Source organism: Akebia trifoliata, chromosome 16 (genome assembly GCF_017979445.1).
Source record: "Akebia trifoliata isolate Shusen 1 chromosome 16, ASM1797944v1, whole genome shotgun sequence".
Classification (NCBI taxonomy): domain Eukaryota; kingdom Viridiplantae; phylum Streptophyta; class Magnoliopsida; order Ranunculales; family Lardizabalaceae; genus Akebia; species Akebia trifoliata.
The window spans coordinates 29,677,918-29,693,200 of NC_141390.1; the positions used below are offsets into that span (position 1 = coordinate 29,677,918).

Genomic DNA, 15,283 nt, shown 5'->3' on the forward strand with positions numbered 1-15,283 from the left:
TCTATTATACCCCTAATTTGGAATCGAATCGAATCAATCAATGTTTTTTTTTTACCATCCATACTCGAACGAAACCATACACAATCCGAACCAATCCAATCCAAAAGGCTTCGGATTGGTTCAATCCTCAGATTTATCCAATCCAACATGCACCCCTAATCTTAACAGCCTAACAAAAAATCAAATAGGGGTAAAGTCATGATTTTGCTCATATGAAGGCAATCAAGAGTATAAATCTTGTTGTGGGGAGAACTAAGAGTGAAAAAACTAGTTGTGGAGGCAATTACAATTGCCCCCACAACCCCCACTCTAAATCTGCCTTTAAAATTAAATATCCATTAATGTGTTTTTATTTGATTTTTCTGACTTATAAGTTTTTAATGGTACAAGTTTACGGTGGTTTAACTCCGATCTCCCCGAATGTCAATGTTGCCGTTCCTTATAAAAATGTTAATATCGCGAAGAAATATTCACGTCTACAATGTATGAAATGATGTAAATTTCAATGTCACTCTAGCACGACTCATAAATAAAATGTGAATAATTTTTATGATTTGTCTTTTTTCCCTTTTTTCCAAATAATCGATGAGCAACTGTTTCAACCTAATTTCACATAATTCATCAAACGAAGGATCCGATAGACATTAATCAACATGTGATTAACAACAACATCACCACCGTCCCTTTAACATATCATACATTTAGTACGGGCCCACAACTACTTCATCGAGATTCCTATTCATCTCACAAGTACATCGTTTCGCGATTTAAACGCTAAAAACACTCTGTGTTCGAACTTGGGCTAAGCCATGGCTCAGCTCGTTCTAGGCTTAAACCCTAACAAAACCTTCAACGAAATCTCTCTCCTTTCCTCTTTCCCCGCATTCTCTCTCTGCAAATCAAGAACAAAATTAAAGATCAATCTCTCAACAACAACAACAACCAAAACTTGTCTCTCAGCTAGTTCGATACAACAACCATCTCTGGATCTCCTCACCAACAGTGATCGAAGAGAAGATGTCTTACGTGCTGTTCGATCTTCCCTATCTAACTGTCTTTCTGAAACTAATCTCCATAAGACTGTCCATGGTATCAAATCCAAGACCCGAGGCAAGGTAGATAACTTTACCCTTATTTTTTACCAAAAAATACTCTTTTTTTTATAGATGAGGTCTTGATTTTTCAGATTGAAATTTGTAGGTGAGAGATGTTTACGATGCTGGAGATTATATTGTTTTAGTCACCACTGATCGACAAAGCGCTTTCGATCGAATTCTTGCTAGTATTCCCTTCAAAGGCCAGGTTTTTCTTTCTTTTAACCCCTTTTTGTTACAATTATCTGACGAAGTTGTAATTAATGGAGATTTTAACAGTATAACAAGAAATCAAATATCCATTAATGTGTTTTAATTTGGGTTTTCGGACTTTTAGGTTCTTAATGAGACGAGTTTATGGTGGTTTAATAATACTCAGCACATAACTCCGAATGCCATTGTTGCGGCTCCTGATAAAAATGTTACTATCGCGAAGAAATGTTCAGTTTTTCCAGTTGAGTTTGTCGGTGAGTTATTTGGGATGCAAAAATTTAAAATTTATTTGGCTTGGTAGAATTTTATTTGGTACATTTATTATTATTTTTAACCCTTTATTAATAAATTTCAAATGTTTCCTTCGAATCAATGACACAATTCAGACTTTTTTTATACCACAAAATGGATTAGATTTTATATAGTTATATTTAATCAACATAATCAATACCTTATCCCAAAAATCTGGGGCTGGATGAGCACCTCTTGTCCTGCAATTCAGCTCTTGTTCCATTTGTGGTTTGTTGGGGGGTGTAAAAGGAAAGGAATGCAAGGGTCTTCGAGGCAAATGAGAGACGTCCATGAGATTCTCATTGATGCTTTGGGACTCTTATTCCACTGGAGCTCGATTTTCATTGGAACTAGAGGGGTGTTTTCCGGGGATTTTGTTGGTAGATGGGATTGGGTAACTCTTAATGTTCTTGTTTCCTTCTTGTAGCCTTTCTTATGGTATGGTCATCTCGACCTTCCTATGCTAATAATTATTTTTATTTTTTTTTGATAAGTAAAAGATTTTATTCAAGGTAAGAAGATAGAGGCTGATTAATCAGCCTCTTACAAGAAAAGGAAGTAAACAACAAAGGTTGATGATGTAGGGTGGAACACACAAATCTAGTTTATGTTAAAATCTGGTTCTGTGAAATCCCAAGAATTAGGAGTAATGAAGAATTTCTACGTCGAGCAAAACAGACTAGAAACTTTAATGTAGGTTTGAGATTGATGGAAATCAATCGAAAACACTAAAATTAAAAATCAATATCAGGTTCTTATGCTCAAAAAGGAAAAAAAAAAAAACAAAGAAATAGGAGAAATCTTAAAAAAAAAAAAAAAACTAATTTACTGAATTTGTTTATTGAAACTCCTTATATAGATAAATCCTTCATAACAATTTAGAAACCTTCTAAAATACTAAAGAGTAACTTCCCAATCTATCTATAACATATTACTAATCTTCTAATCCTATTAGAATTCAATTTGAATATCTAAAAAGACTTCTAATTATAACCTAAAGAATAAAAATGAATTTTAGAAAATAATAGAAACATAAAACAAATTAGAAACTAATTTGGAAAAGAAGCTTTCTAAAATTGAAATAAAAACTAACTAGGACTACGCAAGCAACTTAAAAAATAGAAACTCAATAAAAGAAAGAGTCCTAAGAGAAGTTGGACTGGGTCTTGAGGATCGGTCAAAGATTGGATCAAGTTGATTTGGTTTTGAATTATTTGACTCTGTTAATGTTGTTGATTTCTTTCTTCGACACTTATTAACTCGATCATAGGCATTGAGATAAGTGTTGGTAAGCCTATCTACATCAGCCGAACACCCTACAAAAACAATTCTCTATTGAACTAAACACAACAAAGCGCATCCCACTTGAAGACATCTTCAAAAAAACACTTATTTGAAGTCTTTGCTCAGCTTATACAAAAAAAATAGTAATCCCAAAATGTCTAGAATATCCTTCTAAGGAGTCTTTTCCTCCCCCCTGGAGCACCCTTCTGTTTCTCTCTTTTTAAATCCCTCAACACACTGCAAAGGGAAGAATAGCCCACAAGTATCTTTTTCTATTGGAGAAAATATTATGGGTCCACCTGAGAAAAAGAGATAAAATCAAATTAGGGAATATCCGATCCAACTGAAGAAGGGAATGTAGTAAGACCAGATACAGGAAGAGAAAAGATAATGCAAAAGAATGTGGTTTCAGCTTCATCATCTTACTTATAGAGGAAGCAAAAGAATGTTCCCATGTAAAGGTGTCTAGGTATTTCATGTATGGTTAATTGACAATGTTTTAAATGATCAAAACCCTTCTGTACGCTCATCCAACAAATAGAGTGAGTGGGTGTTTTTTCCGATTACATGTACAAGTTCTGGTACCATTTGTTGTCTAATCACATTGTTGCATTCTAACTCACTAATCAGTTCTATATTAATTCAATCTATTAAGATTTGACGCTTATTTGTAGTTAGAGGTTTTGTGACTGGAAGTACCGATACATCGCTTTGGACAGTCTACAACAAAGGCGTCAGAAATTATTGTGGCAATGTTCTTCCAGATGGTGAGTTGACCAATTTATTTAATATAGTCTTTTGTTGTAGCTATTTTTTGCCTATCAAATGATTGGTAAATATATTGTAGGCTTTGTAAAAAACCAAAAGCTACCTGCAAATATAATCACACCAACAACTAAGGCTGCAGATCATGATGTTCCAGTAACTCCCAGTGAGGTTTGTTCTCATGTTTATCTTCCTTATTTCTGTTTAATCCTAGTTTTGATTTCTAATGAAGGTATAGGAAGATATGCTACTACATATACCTTTAATGATGGCTTTCATTACTATTGGCATAGGGTTGGTTTTCAACATGGAATTCTGGATATTGGTAATATTCCATTTCAAATATTAACTTTTAATGAAGACAGGCCAATAGGATACATATTTATACTTATTTTACAATTTAAATCATGGGATTATATGAATGCATACAAATATTTTAAAGCACGATGTATAGGAAATGCATGTATTGGCAGCAAAAGTTCTAAAACTTGAGAAAATGAGAAAATCCAGATATTTTCTGGTCCTGTATTGGGTTAAATAGAATACCATTTTAACTTATCAAAAAATAAATAAATAGAATACCATTTTAAGGGGAACTGATCTAGTGTGATTAGTTCTCCCTGATTGTTAATTATATTGAGTCTTGTCGCTTCCATCTTAATTTCACTGCCGAACTAGTTGGTTTGTATGTAATACATTTGTTGTGTGCAGATAGTTGAAAGCGGCTTAATGACGCAAGCCGAATATCATGAAGCAAGTAGAAAAGCATTGAGCTTATTTGAATATGGACAGGTGATTAACCATTGTTCCCTGTACTGTCTTTCAAATTTAATAGTTCAGAACCTTGTTAGCAATCTCCCATTTAATTCTTGAAAAATCCATGAATTTTTTGTTTTTTTCAATGAAAGTATTATTCTCCGGATTATTGAACTATTCTGAATAATTCACGTATTTTAAGTTAAAAAGTAATAAAACACGTTTTTTTATGACTTTTATGAATTTTTATAAAACTCGATTGAAAAAAATTCTACTGTAACTTGTTTTTTGTTGCAAAGTGTAAACTTGTAAGTTGTGAGGTGTAACACGAGTTGACTTTGAAGCCACCATGCTTCAAAATTTTGGAGGAATCCACCCTTTTGGGTGACAAATGTCCCTTTTGTCTTTAAAAAAATAATGACATGGCCCTCTACATTTATTTGAGATTGTACCTTAATTTTTCAAATCGATGGAACAATAACCTCAATGCCCTCATTATCACCACCATCATTATTACCTTCACAACTGTATCATCATCACCATCACATTATTAACATCACTATCATATTACTGAATTTTTTATTTTTGAATTTTTGAAATGAGACGGATAATACACATATAAAGCATATGTTCTGCATATTTTCTATTTATCAAATTTTTGACCAGAATTTTTGCAATCCAAAATCGAATAGAACCTGGATTTTTCATGTATCGAATTTTTGCCATATTCCGAATTGCTAACCAGGGTTCAAAACTCATTGTTATTTAATTGTGTTAGTCAAAGTGAACAAAGCTGTAGCTTCTAGAGTGTGCTGCTTTTCTTAGGGCAAAGGAGAAGTTCTTTTAAGCACCTCCTCTACGTACTTCCCAAACCCTTCCTAGTTGCAGCTTTCACTACCAATTTACAATAAGGAATCTTTTAATAGCTCGATGATGCAATTGAAGTTTGCACACTTCGATTGTTCACTGTCTTCAGATCTAGAAAAAAATAAAATAAAACATGGTTAGGAGGAAAAGAATGAAAATATAATTGTACACACAATTATATTTCCATCTTGAGTGAGTATTGATTTATTTATTTATCGTATGGTATACATTTTTTTGCTTCCATTTTATGCAGCAAGATAGCTTTAATGGTATCTCTGATCAACTTTACTACCTTTTGTCAATCTTTTGTAAGTGCAGCAAGTAGCTTTAGAACATGGTCTGCTATTAGTTGACACAAAGTATGAGTTTGGAAAAGCATCTGATGGCACCATTCTTTTGATAGATGAGGTTAGTTATAATATCTCTACCTGACTATGTAGCACCTTGTTTGTAGTTTTTGTTGGTCTTGTTGGATTGCTTTTTTTTTCTTCATGTATTTTGGTTGTGTGGCCACTTTGGCTGCTCTTCCTTTCCTTTTTCATTAAAATCTTTTGCCTAAAAAAAAAAAAATCTCTATCTGAGATTAAACAATAATCTTATTATTTATAATTGTTATTTTAATACTCTTATCGTTAATTTTTAGGTGCATACCCCTGATTCAAGCAGATATTGGATTGCACATTCTTATGAGGAACGCTTTAAGAGTGGTCTGGAACCTGAAAATGTTGATAAGGTCTGTTTTTCCTGTTAAGTAGCTCGTTTTATGCTTTTTTTGAATATGAATTGTGGCTGAATGTAGGAAGTGTGGTTTGGTTGAAGTTGGGGTATTGTGTCATTTTATTTTATTTTACCATTGCATGATTGTATTTGTTTGTTTTGTGTTTCCTATGTGCTTTAGTTTTTTTGCTCTCTTAATTAGGGGGCACACCCTTGGCAATTTTTTTGTCGGAACCCTTGACCGTTGACTTGATTTGCGTTTTGCAACAAATTACTGACAAATGAATTGTGATCAGGAGTTCTTGAGGCTGTGGTTTAAAGATCATTGCAATCCATACGAAGACGAGGTGACTCCTAAACTATTTGGGTTATGTTTTCCTTTAGGGATTCTATATGTGAATGAATTGTCAAATCTTACTTAGGTGAGCCAAAATGTGTAGGTCCTCCCTGATGCTCCTGAAGAGCTTGTTTGCGAACTTGCTTGGCGGTATGTCTTTTAGTATTTTGTTCTTTGTTGCAAGGCTGGTCATCTCAACTGCCTTTTGTACATATTTATTTTTTATCAATAAAGTAAACTTTTTCAACAGAAAAAAAAATAAATTGGGGATGCTGTGATTTTTTGTTATCTTTGAAGACAAGGTCTATTCAAGATTTTTTTTAGTTCGCGTAGCAGTTGGTTTATTAGTTCCTATTTGAATTTTGAAATTAAAGCATCCATGAAAACATCAGATTGCCCTCCTTTTAAAACTGATACATTCATACATTCTTTCTTTGGGGTTTTGGAGGGAATAACAATAGTTCATTACTCGAGGACGACTTTTTTTCTCTTACATTGAATTGTGGGGAACCAACCAACTCTAGGGGCTATTAGTCCGAGAATATTGATCTTCATTGATAATAGAAATTTGGTTGTTTCTGCAGATACATTTTCCTGTTTGAGACTATCACAAAGTCGAAATTTGAGATACCAGGAATGGAGGTAATGTATATGTCTCCCTCCCATGTAAAGAAAACCCCCTTTGCCATGCAAGTATGGATGACTTGATATTGGTTTCTCTGTGCAGGAGCCTGTACATGACCGGATATCTAGGAATGTTTCTCAGGCATTATCATTGTTATAACTAGTATCAAGCCTTATTATAACTTATCATTGATCTGTTCTAATTTTTATTTAAACAAATAATGAGGATTTTTTTAAGCCTCCAAAACAGTTTTTCTAAGTTAGATATATTTATTTATAGTGGGAATTTGGATGGGTTATGATGGTTCAATCTCAATGCCATTGTTTTTTATTTTTTAGTGTCTCAAGATTTGTCAAACGTATTTTACTTACAGAGCAAACACTTGAGGAGAAACACACTTCAGCCCAGGAAATGTATGTATCCTCGAAGGAACACGAGCACAACCTGATAAGCTTTGGCTCCATTCCGAGGAAACCTTGACTCATACGATTAGTATTCGAAGATGAGGGTTTTTTTAAGTTGCCCAATTTTCTTAATAACAAATTAAAGGTTAAAACCCCGCTCAGGTGGCTCTGTGACTTGGGTATGTTCAAAGTTCATGAATTCAACTCCTCCCATGCTTACCCAATGCACGTGGTTTGCGGAAGTTTGGGATATCGTCCTTTACCCAAGTGAAAAAATAAAATTCAATGGTGAAATTATTATTATTTTTTGAATATTTTTTTTTAAAGTTTATAGAATTTTGTCCTCTACAATCTTTAAGAAGTTTACAAGGTAAAAATAAATAAAGTAGTAGGTAGGTCAGTTTGATTTTTGGGTTTAAGCCCCACCTACGGATCTGCATCGATCCTTTGATTTTAAGTATTTATTTGGTTTCTTTGATGTTATTATAGGTGGGGTAGTCTTTATTTTAAGTATTTCTTTGTTGGCCATATGTTATGCATTCGACGACATGATTTATATGTATGTAAGTGGTCTGTTCTGGTAAGGGCGACTGAGTGTGCTCTTCAGGTTACACCTTCAAATCTTTATATGCCATTTCACATAAGTGGTTATATTTAAATGTTGTACATGTGCAACATTTTGATGGTTATTAGAGATAGTGACTGTTTTTCAACGACATTCATCCCTTCCATTGCTTGTAGAGCCATGTAGTACCGAGGGTTGAACTTAAAAAAAAAAATATTAATGGCCTAGCCCCCACGTTTTAATCTATATTAGAGATGATACGTTTCAAACTGGCTTAAAATTTTTAAAGAAGAGCTGACTAATCTTACTGAGGGTCCTTGGGCTGAGGGGCAAAGCTGGGATTTTTGGCTAGTGGGTGCGAAATGCAAACGATGGTCAACCTATAACCTTGGTTTCCTTCCATACCAAAGTTGGTTTTGTCACTACAAACGATGATTGGCCAACAATCTGGATAATAACGATTTGAAAATGAACGGGTTATTGAACTTCCACCTAAATCCAAGTTTTAAAATTAAAATTCAACGATGAAAAATATATATTTTTTAATTTGTTTTTTCCAAAGTTCATAGAATTTTGTCCTCTACAAGTGTGAAGTATTTGATCATGTTTTTGATGTCACAAGGTGAGCGCAAGGACTCTTAGTAAGCGTGAGATCCTCACTACCTTAGTATGGCTAGACGAACTCTTCACTAAATTTTTGAACACCTGAACCGGACCAAAACCTGGATTTCCAGTTTCGGCTCGGGTTACCCGGTTGAACACCCCTAATTTCAACTTTCAACCGGGAATGATTCGGATCGGATTGTCTGATCCAAACCGGAAAACCGGTTTTCAAAACCATGGCTGGCACTGGAAGTCTTACACCCAATTTCAAAGACGTCTAAACAGAGAACCAGGTCACTCTTCTCTCTTCTCTGAGAGAAAATCCAAAACCAAAGCCATGGAAGTAAAAGCAGCTTTAGATAAAACCGCTCACAGATCACAGGCTTCGTTTCTCAACAGCTACAAAATGTCCAAAGCTGCCTTCGCTTCTACTTTACTCGTTATAGATTCCATCTTCATCTTCCTCATCATCACCTACGTTCCATGTAAGAGCAAATCAACCCACTAATCTCTTTCTCTCTCTGTATGTGCATATGTGTGTGTATTATTGGTGTCAAAATTTATAACTTTTTTATGGATTTTTGGTTGGTTTTAGATACAAAGATAGATTGGGATGCATACATGTCACAGGTATCAATTTTAGATAAAAACCCATGCTTTTAATTTTATTTATCAATTTCAGATAAAAACCCATACTTTTGATTTTGTTTATTTTGTGTTTTTGATCTTAATCTCTCTTAAAACTGATATGGGTTCGACTCAAATCGCTTGGATTAACAACAGGTAAGTGGGTTTCTTGAAGGGGAAAGAGATTATAGTAATTTGAAAGGAGATACAGGGCCTCTGGTCTATCCAGCTGGCTTTCTTTATATCTACTCTGCAATTCAGTTTGTTACTGGAGGAGAGGTCTACCCAGCCCAGGTAATTAATGGAAGTCTCGATAAATTTGTTTTGATATCGTTAATCTTAGTAAAATATGGAAATTGGGTTTGTCGGGCATGTGTTTTTTGTTAATGTATGTTGAAAAACAATTTTTTTTTTTGTTAAGAAAGTCGGGATAGATAGTTCGTGCAAGTAAAGCGATTTGGAACTATTGGTGTTTCTTTATGTATTCTTGCAGCTATTTTTATGCATACTTTGATGGAAATAGAGTATGAAGGGATTAATCTTGTAAAAAAAAAAAAAAAAATTCAAATTTGATTCTACACTTTTCTATTGGGGTAGAGAAGAATCAATCGAAAAAATAAGTTAATAAGGGGAATATGTGAAAATGGCTTTGTAACTTTATTCATTGTAAGGCGTATATATTTGACAGGTCTTATTTCGAATTTTTTTTTTTTTTTGGTGCCTTTTAAGTTTTTTGTCTTGTTAAATAACAGAATTACAACATTAAAAACATTTCAATTTGTGCTGCCAATTTAATTACAACCTCTTGACGGTCAGAGGATAAGCCTAGAAGAAAATAAAATCCTGTTGAACAACACACTTCTGCATCATGATTCGCATTTATAAAAAGAGAATAAAAATATCCAAGTCTTTTTTAGCAGATTAATAAGACTTTGGTTGAGTTAATGGTTGGATTATAAGTTATTCTGATTTTTCGCTTTATGTATGGGTTCATGAAATTATCCAAATTTTGCTATTTTTTTTATATATCCATTAATGGCCTAACTCATTACTTATTTTCTTTCATGTCATTGCAGATTCTTTTTGGCGTTCTGTATGTTATAAATCTGGGAATTGTCTTATTCATCTACATAAAGACTGATGTGGTATGAAATCTTCTTGGACTTCTGAAGAGAAGTACCGATGAAATTTAGATATAAGATGGTTTTCTTCGAACATCTATTTTGTATTATATGCTGACTTTTAAAATCCAGTGTTGAGGAATTTATTGCAAACCTCATGAAAGTTTCCTTTTTATGATTCAATATATCTTGTTTAAACTGGGATTTTTCAAATTTCTGATTTCTAAGACTAATAGTGAAGTTACCTCTTCCTATTTATAGCAAACCCTCACCAAATTTAATCCTTTGAACTCCATGAAATTTTTTAATATGTAAAAAACTCCGTGAAAATAGATGACCATTTAAACTAGAGGTTCTTGATGGATGACATAATAACCCAAAGGTCCAACATCCACAACAAAAACTCTCCTGTTCCTTTCCTTCCAAATACTCTTGAATATTGTGAAGGGGAGAAGTCTCTAAAGCAAGCGGCCACAATGGTTAAGGTTGAAGTATACCAATTGTTATACCATTATGAAACCGATCTTGACATAATCTAGGATTGCAAACTCCTGGAAGAATGCCCCTCAAGCTTCTTGAGCCAAATTGTAATGCAACAAAAGATGGTTTTAGGATTCGCCACTAGCTTGGCACATTTGATAAAAATTAATTATAATCCATTTGGGTTAATCATGTTATCCATTATTCATAATTTGTTCAAACATGTTCAAATAAAAAAAAATCAATTCTAGAAAGGAATTTTGAGGCCCAAACAACGGAAATGGGAATGTATGTGATAAGAGATGAGTGAAGAGTTTCATCGAGGGAACTCACTGAAAAAGTACCTTTTCGACTCGATGCCTTCACTCTGTTGGCTTCATTCAATGGAATTATAAAGACAAGTTTGAGACAAAGAATTAAGATAGGTACCATCTCTCTCTCTCTCTCCCTCTCATTTAGGTTTCCCATAAAAAACTCCAAAGTGATTTCCCCTCACCACTTTTAGGGAGCATGGTTGGCCTTCCAGCTCACTTGTTGGTATTTAAAAGTTTCATATTGGGAATTCTACAAAGAACATTCATAATCTTTTCCAATCTTTTTTACCACAACAACGGACTTAGAGAATACCTGTAGAGGAAAACAGAAATATCTGTGAGATTTTCTTTCTTGAAATAGTAGATATTTGTACGATAGAAGCTCCTATGGATGGTATACTGCTTTCCCATGGTTTATGTACAAGAATATTTTTATTTCTTGGATATCCTACCTTATCGTATATGTGAACAGTCTTCTTTGGATATGTAAGAAGAAATTTTATGTATCATATGACATTCATTGGTTTTTTTAATTTGTTTTTTTTCGGTTTTAAGATGCCCCTTCGCTTTTTATCGTATCGGACGTTGTCCTTTATCCTCACTTTTATATTGTATTGCACTGCTCTTGAGCTGTCTTGCAGCTTCCATGGTGGGCTCTTTCCTTGCTTTGTCTGTCAAAAAGGGTCCATTCCATCTTTGTTCTTCGCCTCTTTAATGATTGTTTTGCAATGACACTGCTCCATGCTGCGCTAGCCTTATTTACATACCAAAGATGGCATCTCGGTTTGATTATTTTCAGGTCGTAACATCAAATCCTTCACCACACACTTGAGTTGCATAACTAGAGCTGACCTTACTTGGTTCTCTTTATTCGTGTAGTGGGGCTGTGTCAATAAAGATGAATGTACTTCTTTATGCTCCTCCCCTACTGCTACTCATGCTAAAGGTATCTTGACTTCTAATAGATTTTATTTCCAAAGTAATGTGTTCCTTGGTTATAGGCTTTGTAATTGCTTTACTGACCTTTTAATATTGTTTCTGAATTATTTGTGGTACAGGCTATGAGTATTGGTGGGGTGATATCGGCCTTAGCAGGTGCAGCATTACTGCAGGTCAATACTGTAATTTGGTCATTGTTGACATAACTGATCATGCAAAAGAACGTGTAGAAAAATCTAGAGTTCCTAGTTTAGGCTGGTTTAACTTTGAGAGCTGCTAATGGCACCCCAACTTTTACTTATTACACCAAGGTTTGGCTCAAATTATAATCTGAACATTACAAAATATTATAACACTTGTTCAAACCATTCCAGTAGTTATTTACAATTATGATTAGGCTCATATAAAATCCTAAACCCAAAAAATAGAAATCTAGCACACAAAAAAAAACGGCACTTCTAATGGCACCCCAGCTTTTACTTTTTCTCAACCATTCACTAATTTTTTTTATTTTTAACTGGGGTGTAATGAGTAAAAGTCGGGATGCCAATAGCAGCTCTCTCAACGTTTTAGGTTGCACTTGTAATAGTGATTCTGTCCATTTAGTACTAAATATGCAGAAAAGCAAGACGGAACAAAGATTTCGTTTTGATGGGAAACGGCTTTGTATGACTTTATTATATATTTCTACGAAATGATGTTACATGCTCAAAACCATGTCCTTAGAGCCACATTCTCTCCTTAAAAGAAAGAAAGAAAGAAAGAAAGAAAGAAACTGAGGCATTTATTTGTTTCTATTCCCAAACAGTTTCTTAAGTTTTGGTGAACTCTTATGCAGATTCTGTTGGGATTGCCATTTTTATTAGCACATCCAATTGCTTATGTATCAAGAGCCTTCAATCTTGGACGTGTCTTCATCCATTTCTGGTATATATTCAAACTTGAAGCTTTAACCGATTATCATTGTAAGAACACCATAATTTCTTCTAATTAGTGATCTTATCCATCATTATCCCAGGCATCATCAACCCATGCTTTGAAGTTAGTGTAGTTGTTGCCTTTCCAACCTTTCCAAATCTTTAATTTGTTAGTTAGCGTAGAACTCATTCCCAAACCGTGACTATGGCTCTATTGCTGACCTTTGTTCAAGTACACCAATCTTTATGAGAAAATGCTTTAACTTGGTTTGTGATAGTTGTCTATATGTTCATGCTTCACATGAGCTAGCATTAATTAGATAATCATTTTGGTGTTGATGTGTCAGGTCTGTTAACTTTAAATTTGTTCCCGAAGCGATTTTTCTATCAAAAGAATTTGCACTTGGCTTGTTGATTGTTCACCTTCTTGTCCTTGCCGCCTTTGCCCACTATAGATGGTGCAAGTAAGTATTCAAATCTTATTTCTCTCTTTTTCTTTTTTCCGTTTTCATTATTTCATAATGAAGTTAAGTTCCTAATGAAGAAGTTTTTTTTTCCTTTTTTTTTTTAGGCACGAAGGGGGACTTCTCTGTTTCTTGCGTTCTATGCTTGCCTCTATGAAACTGAGAACTGCTCTTTCAAGTTCCTTCCCTCTTAATCGGGCTATTTATCAGAACCCAACCATCCGGATTCTCAGCATAGAACGTACGTTTGAACTCTCTTGCTGTATATGTTTAGTTTACCTATTTAATGAATTTTTTGAATGGGGTCTAAATCTTGCTTTGAAATCGATTCAGATATTGCGACAACTATGTTTGTTGGAAACTTCGTTGGCATTGTATGCGCAAGATCACTGCATTATCAGTTCTATTCTTGGTAGGTCTTCATAATGAAACTTTTACAAGTAATTGTATAGTCTGAGGTGATTACCATCTATAAACAATATATCTGGGTTTGATTAGATAGTGAAATAATTCCAGTAAAAGCTCCAGATAGAAATTAATAGATCAGATGGTTAAAAATCATCTTCTTGTCCTGATTGTTGGCTTTCAATCTCTTAGGGTCGGCCACATTCTATGGTCAGGACCCACACCGTACATGAGATTTGTCAAGATATGTGGCGAGGGACGAACATTTTGTGTTTGAGTGCTCAAACTCAATCTGTCTCCTACTTAATTACGTTCAAAAGATTTTTTTTTTTTTTGGCAATTCTTACTAAAAAAATGTGTTTTTTACCGCCAGAATAAATTCATGTAAATTGTGTCGATTCAATCTGCCCGAGACTAATTTAATATTTTCATTTTCATGTTATTTAAAACATAAAATAGAAAGAATTCCTCATGCGAATTACTGGATGCAGGTATTTCTATAGCATACCGTTTCTTCTTTGGAAAACGCCTTTTCCAACTCTGCTACGGTAAGCTGCTTCGTCATTATTTTTATTTATTTTTATAGAATTATTAGATATTTCTGCCTTTTTTTTTAATATATGTATAAAAAAAAATTGGCTTTTATCGATGATGATTTCCAAGTGATACTTTGATTTTGTGTTTTGCAGACTAATTTTGTTTATAGGGGTGGAGATTTGCTGGAATGTGTACCCCTCAAATATATATTCATCTTGTTTGCTCTTTTGTATCCATTTAGCTATATTATGGGGTCTATGGATTGCTCCATGTGAATACCCCTATTTTAATAGTAAGTCATCAACTCAAAACAAGCAAGATTGAGACGCAAATGTTTATTTATCCATGAATGAATGTGAAAGAGAGCAACCCAAGAGTTTTGACTTTGATGGATCTCTTATTCTTGGGCACTTTGTAATATTTTTGTTTTCTCCATTTTTCCATTTTCTTGCTTACAATTCTAAGGTTTCAGTTTGAACACATTTTGTTATATTGGGAAGGTCCGATGTTCGAACCATGGAATCAATCAAATTTACATTCTAGCGTATTTAGCTCGTTAAGCCTCGTTTTGGCATGGATGAGATTTTTTTATAATTATTTTGAATTACGACCTTTAGCTATCTTGGAAATTAGAGATTTATTAAATGATTGTTCATATAATCTTTACTTATAGGGTAAATCAATTGATCGAATAATCTTATTTTTAGGGTAAATCTCGTGGGTCTAAGACACTCCATAAATAAACTTCTTTATAAGAGAGAATTTTTAGGGAAAAAAATTATATAATTCTGCCAAAAATTCATTTTTTTCTCTTCTTATTATAGTCAAATCGTGATAATCTGACGCTCTTTTTTGTACACTCCTTGAATCATAAATCTTTGTCCTTGTATATCTCGAAGCAAAAGATCTACGGTTATGTGAAGGGTACGTACATAGAACATCTAAAACAAAGTTAGAT

General features: G+C 33.9%; 3 protein-coding genes across 5 annotated transcripts in view; 2 read left to right on the forward strand and 1 right to left on the reverse strand.

Moving 5' to 3' along the window:
• LOC147383387 (putative small nuclear ribonucleoprotein F) overlaps window positions 1-15,283 on the reverse strand; it is a 73,308-nt gene that overhangs the window by 51,130 nt on the left and 6,895 nt on the right. The window lies entirely within an intron of this gene.
• LOC147383391 (phosphoribosylaminoimidazole-succinocarboxamide synthase, chloroplastic-like) lies at window positions 777-7,258 on the forward strand. The gene is made up of 12 exons (XM_086427830.1): window positions 777-1,115; window positions 1,201-1,302; window positions 1,432-1,561; window positions 3,557-3,649; window positions 3,730-3,818; window positions 4,359-4,439; window positions 5,589-5,678; window positions 5,914-6,003; window positions 6,284-6,334; window positions 6,428-6,474; window positions 6,909-6,966; window positions 7,052-7,258. Exons 1-12 carry the CDS (start codon window positions 810-812, stop codon window positions 7,106-7,108), a joined length of 1,194 nt encoding a protein of 397 aa, XP_086283956.1. The 5' UTR covers window positions 777-809; the 3' UTR covers window positions 7,109-7,258.
• ALG3 (asparagine-linked glycosylation 3) lies at window positions 8,637-14,743 on the forward strand. 3 transcript variants are annotated; one of them, XM_086427827.1, is made up of 13 exons: window positions 8,645-9,006; window positions 9,117-9,151; window positions 9,305-9,442; window positions 10,225-10,293; window positions 11,705-11,862; window positions 11,943-12,009; window positions 12,122-12,175; window positions 12,841-12,929; window positions 13,267-13,383; window positions 13,491-13,624; window positions 13,717-13,795; window positions 14,280-14,336; window positions 14,478-14,743. In XM_086427827.1, exons 1-13 carry the CDS (start codon window positions 8,706-8,708, stop codon window positions 14,647-14,649), a joined length of 1,470 nt encoding a protein of 489 aa, XP_086283953.1. In that variant the 5' UTR covers window positions 8,645-8,705; the 3' UTR covers window positions 14,650-14,743. The 3 variants fall into 3 exon arrangements, with proteins under 3 accessions (XP_086283955.1, XP_086283953.1, XP_086283954.1); XM_086427829.1 differs by lacking the exon at window positions 13,717-13,795 and having other exon boundaries at window positions 8,637-9,006; window positions 14,478-14,712; XM_086427828.1 differs by lacking the exon at window positions 14,478-14,743 and having other exon boundaries at window positions 14,280-14,340.